Source organism: Engraulis encrasicolus, chromosome 19 (assembly GCF_034702125.1).
Source record: "Engraulis encrasicolus isolate BLACKSEA-1 chromosome 19, IST_EnEncr_1.0, whole genome shotgun sequence".
NCBI lineage: Eukaryota > Metazoa > Chordata > Actinopteri > Clupeiformes > Engraulidae > Engraulis > Engraulis encrasicolus.
In genome coordinates this window covers 6,550,374-6,570,015 of record NC_085875.1, presented here as the reverse complement: position 1 = coordinate 6,570,015, position 19,642 = coordinate 6,550,374, and the positions used below count along the sequence as shown (strand labels likewise).

Here is a 19,642-nt window from a genome sequence, read left to right as displayed (position 1 = left end):
GTGTGTGTGTGTGTGTGTGTGTGAGAGAGAGGGAGATGAAAGTATCTGTGTATTTGTTCATCTTAGATGTACTTTCCCTCCATTCTTAAGCCGCTTTGTCTGTGTATGTTTTTATAGTGCTCTTGTACAGTACGCATGTGGTTAAAAGGCACTGTTCTTTATTTCAGCATTTGGCCAACAGTGTACATGTATTTGTGCATGTGTGCATGTCTTTGATGGCGGATGCATGTGAGTGGGGTCATGTTTGCACACGTGCATGTGTGTTAGTGTAGATGTAGTGTGTGTGTGTGTGTGTGTGTGTGTGTGTGTGTGTGTGTGTGTGTGTGTGTGTGTGTGTGTGTGTGTGTGTGTGTGTGTGTGTGTGTGTGTGTGTTGCACTTGTGAGATCATTGTTTGAGTTTCTTCTCTTGGGGAGAAAAAAACAAAGTCAAGCACTCACTCACTCCAATGAACAGGGAGGCACAGGCAAGGGAGAACTATTACAGCACAACACCCACGCTTCAGCGAACACTACAGCCCCACACATACATGCAGACACACACACACACACACACACACACACACACACACACACACACACACACACACACACACACACACAGACATAGACACAACACTCTAAAGGGACACAACACGCTGACTTCTACCCTCACGCTAGCAAACAAGAAAAGTCTTTCACAACTGAAAAAAAGACTTCTCTTTCTTTCACAAATAGCCCTTTTTTCCTTGTAAGGCTTTTCCTAAACCTGCTGCATACATACGAGGCTCTGGAGAGACCAAGTGTGGGGGGAAAAAACACTGTTGTAAAAGCGTGTCGAGGAATAATGCATAACTCTGTTTTTTGCTTTAATTACTGACCACATGCAGTCCCCTAAAGCCGTGTGTTACTGGAAAGCACAGGGTGAATAAGCCCCAGCCATTCGCACAAAACATTCTTTCTCTCTCTACTCTGGCTTTTGTGTCCGTCTATGTCTGTATAATTCTATTTTTTCTGTCCGTTTCCTGACTGACTCATTCACACTATACTACAAATGTTTCTGGTTGCTGCTTTGACTGAATAAGCGAAAGCACAATCACAATTGTACAGTGCAGTGCAGTGCTGGGACTATTCAAACAACTGTCTGGCTGTCTCTTTCACCCCTCTGACATTTTCTCTTTCTCTCAATCGCACACACACATTTTTTCTCTATCCTTCTCACTCCATTTCTCCATCGTTATAGTTTTTGTCTTCCCACACGAGTTGGGGGACCAGGAGTAGAGGAGCGAAGTGTGCGTTGGGAGGGAGGGAAGGAGACAGTAGAGACAGAGTATAGAGAGAGAGAGAGAGAGAGAGAGAGAGAGAGAGAGAGAGAGAGAATAGAGAGAGAGAGAGAGAGAGAGAGAGAGAGAGAGAGAGAGAGAATAGAGAGAGAGAGAGAATGAATGCACTCCAGAGTTCTCTAATCTACAGCAGATCAGGCCAAAGACAAGAGGCCCCTGAGCAGAGTACACTCTGAAGGGCGGGTGCCCATTATGAACGGGAAATTACACACAGGGCGACAACAAAAAAAAGTCATGAAGAAGAGAAAGAAGAGGAACCCCAGGATGAATCTCCCCCACTGAAAATGACAGGAATTCCACAGGAACCTCAGCGGAATGAGTGCGACGCTAAGCGACACTGAAAGAATGCTACTAGCTGCCTGCGCCCGGGCCGACCAGCGTAGCCCTGCTTCCCCCTCATCCCGACAAACACAGAGAGGCTTTTCATGGTGTTCCTGTTGGGCATGCGCACAGGCAGCCTGGTAGTCGAGCAGGCGGGCGAGCAAGCATGCAGCGCAAGGGCCACATCGGGACCATCTTGAGGTCCACTTCCTGCTTAGCGCGCCGCTCACAGGAAGTGGGCCATTAGAAGAGTCCCCGTCTTCCGAAGCCTTGGCTTGGAGAGGATGACAAACTGCTCAGTGCCTGTTATCTCAAGCTGGCGTGCCTAGCCATAGACATACTGTATTACAGTGCCTACCCCTGACCCTGCTGTCGCTGGTGTGGTGGGGAGGGGGGTTGGGGGTGCAGTAGGGCTGCACAATTAATCGAAAAATAATCAAAATCGTGATAACATAGTGAAATCGAGCTCATGATTTTAATCGTGATTTAATCGTGGGAATAGTGACCTACTTTTGAGAGCGTCCTTGAAGCCAGAACATATTGACATGCTGGTGTTTCTGGCCTGAAATCTGTCCACTTAAGTTTCATGCTATTGCCTTTACATAATTATTACAATTCATTTTATTTTGCTCATCCTGTATGTAATTCATTCTTGGTTATATTTAATTTTGTTGTAATTCAAAAAAATCTGCAAAAATCAATAATCGTGATTAATAATCGTGATTATGATTTTGACCAAAATAATCGTGATTATGATTTTTTCCATAATCGTGCAGCCCTAGGGTGCAGTGTCATTTTTGGTTTACTTTTTTGTAAAATATTTACAACCGAAGAGAGTCCAAGGACCACATCCCTTTCCTGTCGCAAAAAGACGCCAAAAATATCCGGAACAGATTTAGTAAATGACGAAGTTGAAACGACAGCCAGGTTTATATCAGCCACTAAGGAATGAGACAATAGCATTTTAGAGGATTGAGCAACCAAAGCAAAGGCTCCGAAGCCACATTTATCTGAGTAACAAGTTCCAGACCAATGAGATGGAGTACTACATAGTAAAAAATGCTGTGATACACCAGTGGCAAGCTAAGGCTGTGGGTGTGGCTATGGCTGTGTCCGGGGTAAAAGCTGCCATAAAAGAGAGCATTTGTTGTCCACAAGACATCAAAGCCATCCAAATCAGCACAAAAAAATGCAGACTTTGAAGGCACCATCATTACTCTCAATTTTGAAAGCACCATAGAGGGTTCCTTTCTACCGCCTTCGCCATCCAGCATTCCATCGCGCTGGAATCAGCTGTTGTTGTTGTGGCAACATCATTCTGTCTTGCTTGCCCAGGTTTCAGCCAAACGACTATTTTGGGTATCTGACCAGATTTTTGCTAAAAAGTTCATCCATTACACATTTTGCACGGTGTACATACAAGGTGTACATAGGGTAGCAACAAGTGATTAACGTCTCCTAAACCTGCCTGACAGGTACATACTGATAAATACAGAACATTCCTTTGAACATTAAACCATTAAACAAATAACCAGAAATGAAACCCCATTGAAAATGAATGGGGTTTAATTTCTGTTGAGTTAGAATTAAACTGGTGAGTTAAAACCAAAACGTGGCATGGAAATCTTCGGGTATATTGAAGAGGGAAGTGTGGGGCACCAGGTCAACAAACAAGAACAGCTGACAGCAAAGCATCAAGGATATCTGGGCTTCCATAACTCCCATGCACTGTTTTTGCCATTGACTTCAATGTTAAACGCATCATGGCCATTATGAAGACAGAGAATGTCCTAACCAAGTATTGACCATTGCATGTTATGTAGAAAGTACCAAATTTCAACTGATTTAATGTGACCCGAATTTTGATGAAGAAAAATGTGATTTTATAACAATATTCTAATAATGTGAATTCCCCAATTCATGGGTTTTTTGAGCTGGAAGGCCAACGTATATAAAAAGAAAAAAAAAAATGATTGGAATAGTTAAAAAACTGGGCCATGAATCTACAATCCATGACAGTTTAACATTATTGATGGAATTATGGAAATAAATCAACTTTTTCATGGTATTCTAATAAAAAGGCCTGGAGCTGTATCTTGTCTTGGATACAGGACTCCAAGGTGTTGTGTATGGATGGCCAGTGTGATCACAATCGCATCCCAAGTGTTCGTATAGTGTGAGAACCGGAATCATGAGCCGCAAACCGTTATCCCCTGCAGTTCACTTTTACAGCGTGAGCAGCAGCTGTATGACAGTACTGACACGTTGTACAGTGAGTGTCCAGCCTTACCTGAATGCTCTCTCTCAGGCTTCGCACCTCCTCCACCAGCTGCTCTCTTTCAGTTAGAAGGCCACGCAGTAGATCTACACCATGACAGAAAAAGATACAAAATAACACAAAACTCAAAATGAGACGTGAGAATGTTGGCAAACATTGCAACCTAAAAATATCCATTACACTAGCAAATGGAACTCCCAATGTTCTTGCATCAATGTCTGTTGAGTAGAATAAATATACATAGGCGATACAGAGACAGAGAGATACAAAATAATACAATTCCTGAATGAGACGTGACAATGTCATCGTAGACCAGACAATGTTATCACATATTACAACATAGATGCCCTCAGCCTATAAAACCTTAATATCTCAGCCTCCGAAGCACATAAAAACATGAAAAAAAGTTACATTTTAAAAGCTACGCCGCTCATCTTGCATTGGAATGTGTTCATTCAGCTCTAACATTTTAATAAAAAACTGAAATCTCAAGAGCATGAATGCAGTGTCTATGTTGCTTCAGGTGCCTAGGCCAATGCAGCATATAGGCCTCATCAGGATTAAATGGGTTAATTAATGATTCACATCTCTTCAGACTGAAATGTATCGAATCTTCTATACATGCCTTATCCACTGATCCCACGACTGGAAATGGAATTCTCATGGCACACAGCCAGCCACACACTATGTCTCTATGTCTGTAACGGAAATGTTCGCAACTCACTCAAGAGTGTTGCTCCACTCCATTGCTCAAAATTGTGCAATAATTGCTCAATATTTATGCATTTTATGAGCGAGTAATGAGTCGAGGGCCTGTGATTCACGGCACTTCCGTCCCTCATTTCAGTTTCACTGAGCTCCGGACAGGGCCAACTGCTGAGGTCAGAAAGGGAATTTCTGATGTGAGCCAAATCACACACACATCTCCATGATTCATGACTCGACTGTGGCCCTGGAAGCATAGCTCAGTGGTTATGCGTTGCCTACGGGGGGAGAACGGCAGATTTGTGCAGCTGCTGTCTGCGATGAATGAATCCTGGACAGGATCCCTGGATGTTACCAGATGATAAGACGCCTCTTTCCCTGAATAACTAGAAATGCTTCTGACCTTTGCAGCGTTCCCTCATCTGTTTGTTTTTCTCCAATCGAGCACCTCTCCAGAGGATGAGGCTGAGGGCTGAGGCTTTGAGGACTTGCCCAAAGGACACCCTGAATAGCATCCATCAGAGAAGAGGACAACTGCCTAATGGTGAATCATCTCACTTTCTCCTGTCGACAGAGAAATGTGGCGCTGAGTGCCGACTTCCCCCACCCCACCCAATGTTAAAAAGGCCGACTTGTTCCCACCCAAAAACAGATGGGATCAATGCGGCAACTGGAAATTTGCTTACACGTGCACAAAGTAAAACGTGGGATTTCACATTTTACTCTCATGTCATAAGATTGTACTTATATTGGTATAGTTGTTCACAAACAAACATTTATGATTCCCAGTGTGACTACCACAGAGTTGGCCTTAAAACCAGCTCCTTAAGACATCCTGAATTGTGTGTGTGTGTGTGTGTGTGTGGTGTGTGTGGTCTCTTACCAGTCAGGCTAGGGGTTGGTTCACCAGACGTCGTGAGCCCAAGTGCATTCCGGCACTCTTCCAGAAGACTGTCCTCTATGCAAGGGCTAGTCGGCCCACTACCAAGTCCACTGTCCTTCTCCTGGAACGTGCTCTCCGCTGCATGCTTCACAGGTGAACTAGTAGTCCCTCCCAAAGACAAAGGAATAGTTCTACTACTACTGCTACTACCACTACCACCACCACTGGAAGGCGAAGGCTTGAGCCCGCCCCATGCAAAAGGCTCCTTTTTGATAGGCTGGGGTACCGCTTTGACAGGTGACGGACAGGATCCTGAGCTAATCACGGACCACTCTTGGCTGCTAGTGAGGGAGCCTGCAGAATTGAGGTTTCCCCCGGTTGCAGGGGTCACCGTTGGGATGTCCTTGGTGTCCTTCTGTGCCGGATGGCTCTTGACCTCTGGTGAGGAGCCTTGGCGTGGACGCTGAGCCGCGTGAAGAGGGCTGGAGGCGCAGGCAGGTGGAGGAGAGGTGGGAGAGGTAGGCGGCGTATGGAAACTATCCAGCGGAGGGCCTGGGTGAAGAATGAGGAGGATGGGTGAATGAATGGGTGTGAGTGACAAGGTAGGGAAGAAAAACAAAACATCAGACAGAATATCATGATGGTGGCCCTGAGTGCGTTTTAATATGTGACCTTGCCTCCTCCACTTGCCTCCTCCACTTGCTTCTCGTCATGATGACATCACTGACAACAGCATTATATTTCAATATCTTGCAAAAGCTCAATTCTAGAGTATTTTTCTCATTTGCAATTGGGATGGTGAATGAAAAACAGTCCTTCAAAAGTTGTTGTGGCGAGGCTGACAGCTGGGAAACTTTATTGTTTTCTCCACGGAGGAGGGGCCAGGAGGCGGGGCGAGGAGACAAGCACAAGTGGAGGAGGCAAGGTCACATATTGGGATGCACCCCCTGTCGTGGCCTAACTGTAGGGCACTGGGTTACTACGTCGGCGAACCAGGTTCAATTCCGGCCCCACCATCTCCAGCTGTCAAATCAGCTATCAAATAAAGGCAAAAAAACCTAAAAAATATATTTTAAAAGAATATCATGACGGTGATGCAACCATGAAAGGGGGTGGCCAGAACAAACCACATCAGTGTGTACACAAGTCAACAACAGACCAGTTGTCCACTGTTGGTCAGTCCACTTGTTGCAGGAGATTAATTGAGGATTGGATGCTCTCTCAGGGTCGCAATTCCATGCAGGCTGTAAAAAAACATCAGTGAAAAGCTACAGGCTATAGGTTTGCATACCTGTCCTCGTGTGAAAGCTGCCCTCCTGGCACACCACACAGATCCAGCGCTGCATAAGTTAATCGAAAGCGAGTAGCCAGGGAATGCAGATAAAAACAGAGCATTGTGTTATGCTACACAGGCAGCAGCTTTGCCTTGCAAAAATAACCCCGAAAACATGGGGGAAAGTATACCATGAGTGCCAACTAAGGTCTCACTAATACAGACAGTTGTGCTCCTCGGCCAATTAATCCAACGGCGTAGCTTGTGGCAAGTCGGGAGGATTTTCGCTGAGTCATTATAGAAAGGGCATGGCACGGGGCTTGACCAGTCAACAGTGGCGAGAGGAGAATGTGGACGGGGTATGCAGCATGCCCGCAGGGGTGAGGGTTGAGGGGGGGCTGACTCATGCCACCAGCCGCCTCGCACCCTTCTCCCTCATCCTGTGCCCCCCACTCCACACAACCAACACTTACATCTGCCTGACATAATCAGACATGCTGGCCCCATAGACATGCGCTGTAGAACTACAGTATGTTCATGGTTGGCCCACTGTAGGGGGTGGGGGTGAGAAGTGGGGGCATGTTGTTTTTGCTCTCCAAAGAGAAACTTAATAAAGGCATGAGATAAACTGCTGGAGCTGGTGAGGCTCGGAAGAGAGTGAATTGCAACGACAACAACGAGAGAGAGAGAGACAGACAGACAGAGAGAGAAAAAGGGAGACAGACAGGGAGAAAGAGAGACAGACAGAAAGAGAGAGATAGAGTTGAGGACTGAACAAGAATAGAAAAAAGTAAAAACAATCAAAGACAGAAACATCGTGAAACATAATATAAAAGATTTGAGTTGGGCGATTCCACGCTCTAATGAATTTGGCTACAGAGTACATGCCAACCCAATATCTCAGCCTCCACTCAGAATGCCTTGGCTGCATGATGGAGCATAGGCGGTACGAGGCAGTATGGGGTTATCCCAGGAGATTTGGACACAGCTGAGCCCAAACTCATGATGTCTTTCCAATGGCGAAACAAAATCGGACAAGAGAAAGGAAAAACGGTTGCCTTGGCATTTACCGGGAGGTGTATGACCATCTTTGCTGGAGAAGTTTCCCATGTTGGCGCTCGATGGTGAGACACACAGGGACAGTTTTCACCTGCGACTCCAGGAAGTTAAGCTAAAAGAGATAAAGACGCAAGTTACACCTGTTTTAGACTTTTATCTGTTACTGAACACATTCTTGCACGTCAGAATTTACCTACGATGACGGGAGAGGCAGGAAATGAGCTTTATGACTAAACATGACAAAATACTGGATTGTGCAAACTCGGAAATTTCCGTCTTCGAGGAAATGTTTAAACAATTTGGCAAAGGCAGGGTCAGACAATGCAAATTACAATTGGAAACAGCTCGTGCGTGTTTGGAGCTGTCAAAAATAAAACAAAATGATAACAATAAATTCATCTAGCTCGTGCGCCCAAAAGTGTCACATGAACACGCACGTTTACTGCGTTTGAATAATTTAAGGCACAACACTTTAGTAGCCTACTTTAATTCAAACAAAGAAGTTCGTGAAAAGCCCAAGTCCAACTTCCACTGACAACCCAGTTCGACCCAGAGCTGTGCGCCTCGTGCCGCTTTAACGCACATTATTTATAACAGCGAAAATAACAATTTCTGCTTTCAATGTTTAGCCTACTCCAAAGTTAGTCAGATACTAGGCTATGTCAGGATCATAACTGCCAAGATCATCAAACATTTAAGTAGCCAATACATCAAACACAAAAGTAGCCTATGTATTTAAAAGTTTACAATGTAAGTATGCCTACCTTTTCAGTAACACACACCTATTCCCCACAGATTTGAATAAAACGCAATGTAAAACTTCTTCCCGCGTAACTCCTCCAGGTTTTCAGCTTCCAACGCGCTTTCCAGGAGCTGTCTGTGTGGTTCCTAGTTTCCTCACTGACACACGCGAAGTGCTGATGTTGAATTAAATGGTGCAAGAGCACCAAGCAACATTTTATCAGCAACACCAGGGTGGTGCTTGCGCACATATTCTACATGTTGCGGTAACGATCAGACTGAAACCACTGGATTTCTTCGTATGACCTTATATGATCAGAGAATAATAGCAGTGGTGACTACACCTTTAAAAATCGCACAAGGCCTACAAATAAAACGTGCTAAGTGATGTTTACAGGAAGACATCCGTCTTCTAATCCCAAACAGCCACTGTGGCAACGTGGTTCTACTCCCCAATCTCCCTCCTTGTAACTGGTTCATTGTGAGAAAGATGAAAACCATTCCCTCTCAAATGAATCGTCTACTTTGAAAAGTGGTGCTTAATTCATGTTGTAACAAAGTACCAGTTCTGTAGTGTAGAAAATCACTTTATGATTTAGGTAACTTTTAAATAAAAGGGGAAGGGCGACATCTAGAGTTGAGTCTCAGAACTGCTCACAAGTGTTGGTGCTGAGCAAGACCCAGTGGTGCTGAGGGCCACGTTTGGTCAACGGGCCACGTTTTTTAGGCAATTAATGATTATGGCTTCTAATTTTAATACATGCATATATATTTCATCAGCATACAGATATTCAGACTTCTATGCCATACTTTTACGGCCATTTGTGTCTGTAGGCCTATTAGTAGTTTTGGGCAGTCTGCCAAAACCCCACTGGCACCCTAATCTTAATCCTAGTCCTAATCCTAACCTACATAGATTTGACCTGTCCCTAAGACTTTGTAATTAATGTACATAATTACTGACAAGCTGTCTGTGTGCTTGACACTCTCAACCAGATAATGTTATTTTCCTGTAAGAAATGTGTAGCACCTATTTTGCAGCATTTTACATTACACATTAAGCTTATCTGACACTTTATCCGAAGTGATTTACAGATATTACAGGGTACTGGTTAATGACCCCTTTGTCCCCTCTGTCAGATGCCCAGGTTACAGTCCCTGGAGCGGTGTGGGGATAGGAACCTCACTCAAATGCACTTCAGCCATGGAGGGAGTGGTAGGGGTGGGGATTGAACCAGCAACTGTCATACAGGCTGCATCATTTAATGAGAAATCATAATTAACCCAAAGTCAAGTGTATTCAAATGCCCGCTATTATTTTCAGAAAAACATTGTAGCAAGACTGAAAGGCAGTGTGCTGAATTTGTATGATGAAGTGATCCGCACACTGCATTAGAACACCAACCAGAACACAAGCAGCAAACGCCATAATGACCAAAACAACCAAGTTGCTGTGCATTTTAACACTTTTAAACACAACCTGTCATCTCTTAAATACCTTGGTATTGAGCATGTCTCCACCCCCAGACGTGGAGGAAACATTGATAGTTTGGCTTAGAAGGGAAGCATTATTAAACACTTTGTCCTCAAAGGGCCTTCACCTGGACTTTGATCAGAGGCCATTACTTAATCACCTGTTTTCATTTTGTTTGTATGTAATGTATTTAATGTGTCTCCCATACAAATATTTTTGACAGATGATTGTTTTGATTATTTTGATTAACTATCCTTTTGATTCTTATGTTGTATTGTTTTGATAAACAATTGTGATCACTGTGCTCTTCTTTGATTTTCATGCTAGTGCGTCTAGACGCATGTTATGCCACTTGTCACCTTGTTAGGATGTGCTCACTTGCCAGGTACCCTACCTGTAGGTCATGTGATAGGCCTATAAGTCATCCCAGACCGATAGTTCTCATTGCCTGAGGAAGATCCCACAGGTGGATCGAAACGTTGCCGTTTGTATAATGAAATAAAGTTTATAGCTCAGGCCCAGTGTGCGGACCTCTTCATCACACTGTCTTACACTTTTGTCTGGCACCGACTTATTTTGTGGATGTGCGCAAGCCAACCTCCAAACGCCAGAGTACTGAAATTGTATAAAAAGACTCAAGCACTATAGCTGGAAATATTAAGTGTACATAATTGCTAGTTGCACCTGAATTACACCTTGTGGGCCCCCAGCAAGTCTCAGCAACTCCAAATCCAGATGCATCACTCACTGCAGATGTCATTCAGAAGACAATAGCCATTTAAGTCAATTACTAAATATCCATTATGATGTGGCATTGATAATTCACAGGCAAGACATGTGTTATGATCTTGGACTTGGATTACATCTTCCACTCCACTCCTGTGTGTGAATGTGTGAAGTAGTGAAGTGACGAGAGACAGGTGACAGAGAGAGGGCACTCTTAATGGTTTTTATTGTGCCCTCTGAATCCAGTTTGCTAGTAGTCCACAGGGGAAAAAGCTTCTGGGTGACTGAGAGAGGACTTCCTCATGCGTGAACATGGCCAATTATCACATCTGCTGAGAGGATTAGGGCTCGGCGTTGGGTGACCTACAGACCAAGATTCTGCTGCCGTTACAAAAGCACCCCCAACCGAGCCACCACTTGGCAGACGCACAACTGGCTCCACCGGCAAAGGGGGGAAAAATAGGATTAAGGTTGGATGACGCCTCCAGACTGTATGCATATATGAGTGCGTAGATACTCACATTAGACGCACATTCAATAGTGCGGCTTACAGTAATTTTACGCTACATTTTTAGGGCTTGTGATTTAATGGAATCATCCCAGTATGCTACGTACAGCATGCAAGAATTCGGGTCATGATTGAAAATGGTGTGCAAGAAACAATGAGTGACAGGATGTGTGTGTGTTCCCCCCAGTTAATTACCTGTTCTCCAAATGTTCTTTACATGTATGTGTCATACTGTGCATCATGATATCTCTTACACCCAATGAAGCCAATACATCTGGCATTTTAGTTCTGTTGCAATGTTAGCAGAAACATCTGAATGACTTGCATACTGAGTGTCAAGCCCATTAAAAGTGATGTCTCTCTTCATGAAACAGTCCCAGAAAAAAAAGTGCTTGTCTCTCTTTCTGAGACCCAAGTTTATTGTCGTCTGTGCTGTCTAACTAAGTGACGAACAGCCTCATAAGATAATAACAATGTGTCAGTCTGCAAAGCGTCCACCTGACTTAATCCCTATTGAGAAAATTGGCTTAGGATAGAGTGTCTGCCAGGAACGTCTGAACAACTAGCTAAAAAAAGGAGACCTCAGAGACACACATCTAGCAGGCTCTTTATTTATGTAATGGGCTTTACACTTCAGGTGTTTTACATGATCAACCTTGTGTGGTGCAGAGTCATTGACCTAAAGCAGAGTATAGCGAGTAAGCTCACTGAAGCCAAATTACTGTAGCCTTCCTGAGACAACTCCTGAGCATCATTTTTTTTTTTTGTACAAAAATAAACAAATCTCAATTTCACATCTCATCTCACAAGGCCAGAGACAAAAGGGTCTCTAAAAGTGGACAAATTCCTTAGGAGACAATCTTTAGGATACCAATTGAAATACTTAACGGGGCATGTTCCAGCAAGTGGCCCTGAATCCATCCATCCATCCATCCATTCATCCATCCTTTCTTTAGATGCAGATGAGATTGCAAGCGCTGGGTGGACACAGTAGTGTCTCCCAAATACCTCTGTCTAGTAATTGCTGCCCTCCCCAGTGGCGCAATCTACTAGCGATCTGTGCACGCGGCAACTACCCCAGCTTCAGTAGCCATCAAAGCTTCCCAGACCTCCCACACAAAGGCACACACAGTCTCCAAATGTCACGTATCTTGAAACGCGAGAGGGAGAGAGACAGGGTTGATCAAATGCCCCTTGCTCTCATAACACAATCAAAGTTCATTTCACGGTGACAGTCTTTTTTTTTAAAAAGGTTCCTTAGTTGGTCAGTTTGGGATGTCTCAAACTTCTGAAAACATTTGAAGGGGATTGAACTTTTGTGCGGATATTCTACAAGACATGGTAGGGAAGACTGGAAACATTCGCAACAGGGAGCGGTTGCATTGTCTAGCATTTTCTCCTATCAGATACAGGCTAGAGTGTTCATCGTACTGCGATAGGGCATCCAACTAAGCATGTAGGCTACAGTATCATCATACAGTATTCATTGTAGCTATCTGATCGGAGAAAAAAACTTGCAACCATTCCCTATTGACGCTGCCCCCGGTCTCCCCTGATGATCAGTGGATCCTCTGATTAAGGCAACTTGGGCAGAAACAGTTGCTGCTGCTCACAAGCAGGAAGGCCTGCAGCAGCAGCAGCAGTGGTGTTGAATGCCCCCTGCGAAGCCAAGGGAAGGATGCTGCCACCACCAGCACCAACACCAGCGACGCCAGCAGCAGCAGCAGACTGGTCCCTCCACTGCATTATGCGGCTGGAGGGCGTGTGGTACAGGGCGAGCTGGCGAGAGCTGTAGCCGGACATGCCGATCCCCACGGTGCCCAGCACCATAGCCGTGCGGGGCATGGTCACATTCTTCGGGGTCTCCTTCATGCAATGCTTGGCCTGGGTCTGCAGAGAGAGGGGACGGAACAGGACATTAGGCAGGGTCCATTGTTTTAAGGCGCAAATGTTCAGTCATTTCAACTGCAGTTAGTTCAAGTCTCAAAGGATGTGAATACATGGAAAATTATGTCTAATACAGTCGGTGCTTAGTAGGCCTACAACAGTACTCTGATGTAACCTTTTGGCGAAGAACTGGTACTTAGCACAAATTCCATTAAGCCTTTGTAGAAGCCTTATAAACTTCATTAATCTCTAAAGTTGTCTGCCTGGTGCCTACTGTATATACTATTGCATAACCAATGAATTTAAGATGACACCGGAAGCTCTGTCGCTTTTAAGCAACTGCCTGGGCCATATTGGTTCTCTGTTCTGGTCTCACCCTTACTGAAACCTTACAAAGCACGCCCATGTGACTGTGTATTGTGATAGAAAAGGCTACTTTAAAACAGTTATTTAATTGGTACCGGGATGTACAATTATCAAGCCACAGAATGCAAACATGAAGAAAAAGCAACCATGCAGTTACCAAATAATAATGAGTATCTGTGACCCACTAAGTGCTTTTCTTGTAAAAGGCTCAATTTTGTAGAAAAAATAAATAAAAATGAAATAAAAGTCCCCAAGACTGCAATTAAGATGAGGGAGGGGTAAAGCAGGGGCAACTAATGAAATTGTGAATCCAGCTGTTAAGCAGATTTTTCCCCGATGCGCTTTGATTTATCAGTGCTAAAAACTCAGGGAACCATTTCATGAACGCTGCACACATGCAATGAATACTAATTTATATGCAAATTGGAGGCAACAAAACTGCATGCAAAAACAAATTACAGTCTGCAAAAAAAAAAAACGTTGACTAAATATTGAGTGCACAGTGAAACATGGAGAGATTAAAAAAATCTCCATTTTCAAAGATATTTAGCTGGCAAGTGTTCTCCTTGATAATCTCTCAGCGCTACTGTGTACCCCAAACCCAAATCCTATAAACTGTACACTACAGTAGGCCTACAACAAAATGGACCACTCCAATTCCATAACAGGAGGTCTCTCCATCACAGAGACACAACAAACACGATGCAGGAGATCTGAGCAAGTGAGTGAATGAGCAGAGACAGGCCCACTGGCAGCTTTGGCTGGGCCCAGGACAAAGTCATATGAAAGCTGCCCCACCCAATACAATACAATACAATGGGGACCCAAGTCTGCCCCCACTCGTCTCTCCCTTGGCCCGGGACAACTCCCCCCCCCTCGTCAGCTTCCCTAATCAGAGAAACAAAACACTAGAGTCATTAGAGGACACACGATGAGAAAATAAATAACTGCATCACTCTTCTCATCCTGCTCTCTGTCTCTCTGCAGCTCCCAGGGGAGGAAGAGTGGAGCATGGAGGGACAAAGACCCCCTCTAATTTATCTAGTCACTCTTTGATTAACTGATAATGAACCCAGAAAAGCTCTGCACCTGTGTGTTTTCTACTGCTACTGCTGCTTCTGCTGACGAGGAGCGGTTCATGTGAGGCAAATCTGACAAACACTGAACATTCCACTCTGGGGAATTCGCAACACGTTCAGGTGAGAGCAGCAAGTTCAACAGGGCTTTGAGGAAAAAAAGGAACGCTAAATGACAATGTCTGGAATCGATGAAATTTTGCTGGAAGCCGACCCACAATATCTCTCTCTCTCTCTCTCTCTCTCTCTCTCTCTCTCTCTCTCTCTCTCTCTCTCTCTCACCCTCTCATAAGCTGGGTATAATTCTCATCTGGCTGCTCACCTGCAGATATCGGATGTACCCAGGCGTCAGCCTAGGAAGGCGGAAAAACATCTTTGACTGCCCCAGGGTTGCCGCTTTGGTTGATGGGACTTCTTGTTGTAGAATGGCAGACACTCGATCTCACTGAGGTCCTCTTCCTCGTAAGGCCCCCTCTCTCTCTCTCTCACTCCCCCCCCTGTAGCACACTATGGTACCCTAAGGGCTAAAGCGAGAGAGCTATCCTAAGGATAGGGACGAGGGCCAGGGGACAGGACACAAGGCGGTCAGATCTGTGTGTGTGGGTTGTTAACCAGGGCAAGGTGCTTATAAAGCCTCTCCTTGGTTACGTAAGCTGTGACTGGGACATAGCCTGGCGGGAGATGGAGGTGAAGGCAGGAGGGGTGTGGGGATTAAGGATGGAGGAGCTGCCACGACATGGGACTACTGCAACTATGGCGATTGATGGAATGCAGGCTTACAGGGACAACACTTTAGTGGAAAAACAGCAGGGGTGTGTGAAGTGTGTGGGATGCTCACCTTGTCTGACTGCATGACTAGGTAAACAGTGGTCCAAGAAAAAGCCTGAAACTGGGCTACGGCTTAGAAGATTGAGCAGGGCCGGATTAATGCGCAGGCTATATGGCTTCAGTCTAGGGGCCCACACCTGGTAGGGGACCCCAATTGGCCAAAAAAATGGCCAAGAAAAAATGCTGTAGAATTTACATAGTATTTAATACTGTATATTAGTTTGTTGTGTTAATATTATGCCAAATCTAATTTTTAAATCCTATCAACATCGACACCAATTGGATCAGAGTTACAACATCCTCTGCATAATTTTGTATTATCCTCTGTATAGTTTTGTTGCAGAATTTTCCCTTCCACGGGGGCCTACAGCAGCCTTCAGCCTAGGGCAACTGGCTGTCTTAATCCAGCCCAAGGGAAGGTTGAGCTACTGGAGCACAATGACCTGAAATAGTCTCCCTGTGAGGATGCTGATGGCATGAGATGGGATGGGAAAGGTGGGGCAGTGCCAGCCAGAGACATGTAATCAGTGATATTGAGTGCCTGAAGGAGAGGAAGAGGTAGAGGGGAGGAGGAGGAGGAGGAGTTGGAGGGGAGAAATAAATGGAAAAATACCCAGAGATTTCGGATGTGTGTCTTTGTTGCTTTTTCGTGCAGACGGCAGCAGTGCAGTGCAATGTGCCTCCTCGTGCAAGCTCAGCGACTTCCTGAAGCTTTAATATCCTTTTATCTCAGGTTCGGGCCCCAGGCTGCCAGCGCTGGGTCCTCGTAACAAGGCCTCTTTTTTTGTGCTTTGTTTTGTTTTTCTTTCTTTTTTGTCCTTCTCCAGAACATTCTCTTCATTAAACTCTGACTGAGCATCACCTGAAAGACCAGAACTTTGACGCTACCTACAGGGCAGCTGAGCTTTGACCGGGCCCAGGACAAAATCATCAGAAAGGGTCCCATATGTAATGGGGGGGACCCAATTCTGGACCCCTTCTCTCCCTTAGCCCAGTACAACTGACCCATTTGTCCCCTCCTGTTTGCAGGCCTGGCTACCGCCAACACAACTATCAGAGAATCCTCTCAGTTGTGGCCAAATGGTTAGGGACTTGGTCTTATAATCAAAATGTTGCAGGTTCATATCCTATACTAGCATAAAGCATTTGGGTACCATAGCAGTAGTGGGAAGAATGTGCGTTCTCTCTTATGACCTATACCCTCATCCAAGACAGAATTTCCCTTGAGGAAGGCACCTCACCCCCACATTGACCTAGGGACTGTAGCTAATACCCTGTGCCTAAACTACTGTGGGTCACTTTGGATAAAAGTGTCGGCTGAGTTCAATGCAATGTAAGGATCTTGATGTTGTACATGCTGCACATGATTAGTCTGAGGAAGTGTACCCAGCTCAAGGATGAAGAAAGTCAATACAGAAACATTGAAGTCGTGACACAGCATCTATATTCCAAATAGAGTGGTGACACAGCCTCTGTTTTCTAAAGGGATTCTTTCACACAAAGGCATTTATGACTCACAATCAAACTCACACTTTCAGGAAGTTGTGCTACAATGGAACTTGGAGTGTGCCTTTCCCCCACGACACTTGACAAAACATCTGCGAAGACAATAGCAGATCATTTCAAAACCCACTCTTTCTGATACAGTTCCACCCAGCAGTATTGGCACACTTGAAGTACAGAATGGGAAATACTGTAGGCCTATGCAGTATTTCTGGAAAATCAACCAAGATTTTACAATAAATAGCTTATGTTTGATACAAAGTAGCAACGTGATGAACAACATTGAAAAATTAATTATGAGAGGGGAAATAAAGCTGGGAAAGCTGTTTTATTTTGTCCGTCAGCCAATGAATGATGATCAAAAGTGTTAAAAAGTCACCTGTTACATCTTGTTCCTCGTTCACAAAGATGAAGGAGTTGTCTGATCAAAGATGAGAAGGATTTCTCTGCTGCTTGGATGCAGTGGTAAAATAGTTTGAGCACACTGAAGATAACCCACATTTCTTGGAAGTACATTTTGTTGTATTACTTTGCCAATAGGAAAGTATGCCTTGCTGCTGGCCTGGAAAAATGTAAAAAAATAAATAAACCTGATATTAAGCAAGTTTGCTTTTTTGATAGGTTTGACATAAGTTATTTATCAAGACATACAAGGTGTCAATTCAGATATTAAAGGTGCACTGTGTAATATTTGTTTCCAGAATTCATGTTTCCCATTCACAAATGTTACCTTTTTCATGAATACTTAGCCTACCACCACCATTGACTATTCTTTATGACTGGAGAAATTGCACTTTTCATACATGAAAAGGGGATGTTCTCCATGTCTGCCATTTTGCATTTCCAGAAAGACATGTTTAGCTGCAAAACGTACTGTACTTTTGACTCTAACGAGGAAAGGGAGCGTGTTTAGCGGTTACAGTATTTCAGTGTGTCTGTTATGAACAGAGCAGACGCCCAAGCCTGAATAAACGCACTGTGATTTCTAGTCAAGGCTCACAGTGGTGCATTATTCAGCTTAGCCTGCAGCTGCATGTTTTACAGTATTTCTGAACTCGCTTCTACGGTTAAGCACATCTGCTGTGTTGTTGTGGGAGGACCTGCTGGTGAAATGCCAAGAAACGGTTTCAAACAGTGACAGACAGTTGGCATTCTCTTCCATCCGTAAACACCACTGAAATGCAGACACACATACAGTAGGATACCCTCCTCCCTGCAACTCTTTTCAATTCGGCATTAACAAAATGCAGGCAAAATGTTATTTGGAATTTATGAGAGAGAGAGAGAGAGAGAGAGAGAGAGACAGAGAAACAAGGAGAGACAGAGAGAGAAACAAGATACCGCGGAGAGACTCCCATTCCAATGCAGTGGACAACGTCAAGGTAATTGCACATTTGCTCACTTGGTCCAAAGAAACCTGAACCATTCCCGACTGAGACTGCTGATCCGCTCAATGGTCCAGGTATACGGCAGCAGGCTGGTGTTCTGTCCATATGTGCTGCTTTGTCGAAATGGGCTACTGCCAGTAACATACTCTGTACCCCTCCACTAACCACTGATCCAGGAGCAGTTTGTAGCGCGCCTCGATGGGTAGGCCATATCAACAAGACCCCTGCAGGTGGCCCCACTCAGCAGAGATGAATACACTCAGTCACTAGTTGCTGAATGGCCCAGTAACAGACCAGAGTACTTGGCCAGAGGCTGCAGCCTGTTCCTGATGAGACACTCTCATTAGAGCGATGGGGCCCCAGGCAAAGTCACCTGGAAAGGGCCCCAAACCCAATACATGCAATGTAATGAGGAACCAATTCTGGACCCCCTCTCTCCCTGGGTCTGGCTCTGGGGTCTGGACCCAGAGTGGCTTCTCTGGTGGGGCCATTGGACCTATAGATACAGGTCCTTATATTATTATAGGAGGACTCGGAGCCAAATAGGTGCTATAACACTACTGCTAATGTGAAACACTATGCTAATGTTCTTCCACTTTTTATTTTTTATTTTTATTGCGGACAACTGCAACTACAATAGCCCTCTTAATTGCAGAAAGATGCTGGTGGTTATGTTGTCTTTCAACTCATTAACCCTGCTTTCCAAACGGTGAATATAGCCATTTTACTAATAGGCACTGTTTCCAGCTCGCCTCATCCGTATATATATATACAAATGCATGCCCATTATTGTGAGTCAATTCTGTGCGCCACCCGCTACTAGTGAACCATGGCACGGCCCTTTGGGTGAGAGACTGGTACTACTACTGTGCCAGACGGTAGGCACCTGCTGTCTCCAAGTCAATGGAGCCACCAGGGCCGCTGACAGCTTTTGCTGGGCCCGGTACAAAGTCAACTGAAAGGGCCCCCTACCCTATACATACAATGTAATGGGGACCCAATTCTAGGCCCCCTATCTCCTTGGGCCCGGGACAACATACCCCTTTGTCCCCCCCTGTCGGCGGCCCTTGGAGCCACCACCACAGATGGCGAGAGTGTGTTTTAACGACTCGACACAGCTATGCCACAAGGCAGGGGACGCGACGATCCTTCCCCACAACCGACACACCAAATCCTGAATCCTGTTAATGTGTGTGCTGGCACAGGAACAGTGTTTTGTCAGACTCTGAGCACTGTGCCAAGTACCTGGGTCACTCTAGAGGCTCGGTCTACCTGCGTAAATCATCTGCCTACCTCCCATGCCACG

The 19,642-nt window shown here is 44.9% G+C and overlaps 1 protein-coding gene across 2 annotated transcripts in view; it reads right to left on the bottom strand.

Annotated features, from left to right (window-relative positions):
• Nucleotides 1-8,981, bottom strand: part of si:ch211-195o20.7 (cytospin-A) — a 28,308-nt gene extending 19,327 nt beyond the window's left edge. Inside the window, exons 1-4 of one of the 2 annotated variants that reach the window (XM_063183540.1) lie at nucleotides 8,604-8,981; nucleotides 7,851-7,951; nucleotides 5,508-6,059; nucleotides 3,932-4,005 (exon numbers count right to left, since the gene is read on the bottom strand). In XM_063183540.1, the coding sequence (XP_063039610.1) occupies nucleotides 3,932-4,005; nucleotides 5,508-6,059; nucleotides 7,851-7,890 (666 nt within the window). In that variant the 5' untranslated portion in view covers nucleotides 7,891-7,951; nucleotides 8,604-8,981. The remainder of the gene's footprint in view (nucleotides 1-3,931; nucleotides 4,006-5,507; nucleotides 6,060-7,850; nucleotides 7,952-8,603) is intronic. The other variant, XM_063183539.1, reaches the window with a different exon arrangement.
• Nucleotides 8,982-19,642: the final 10,661 nt, after the last annotated feature.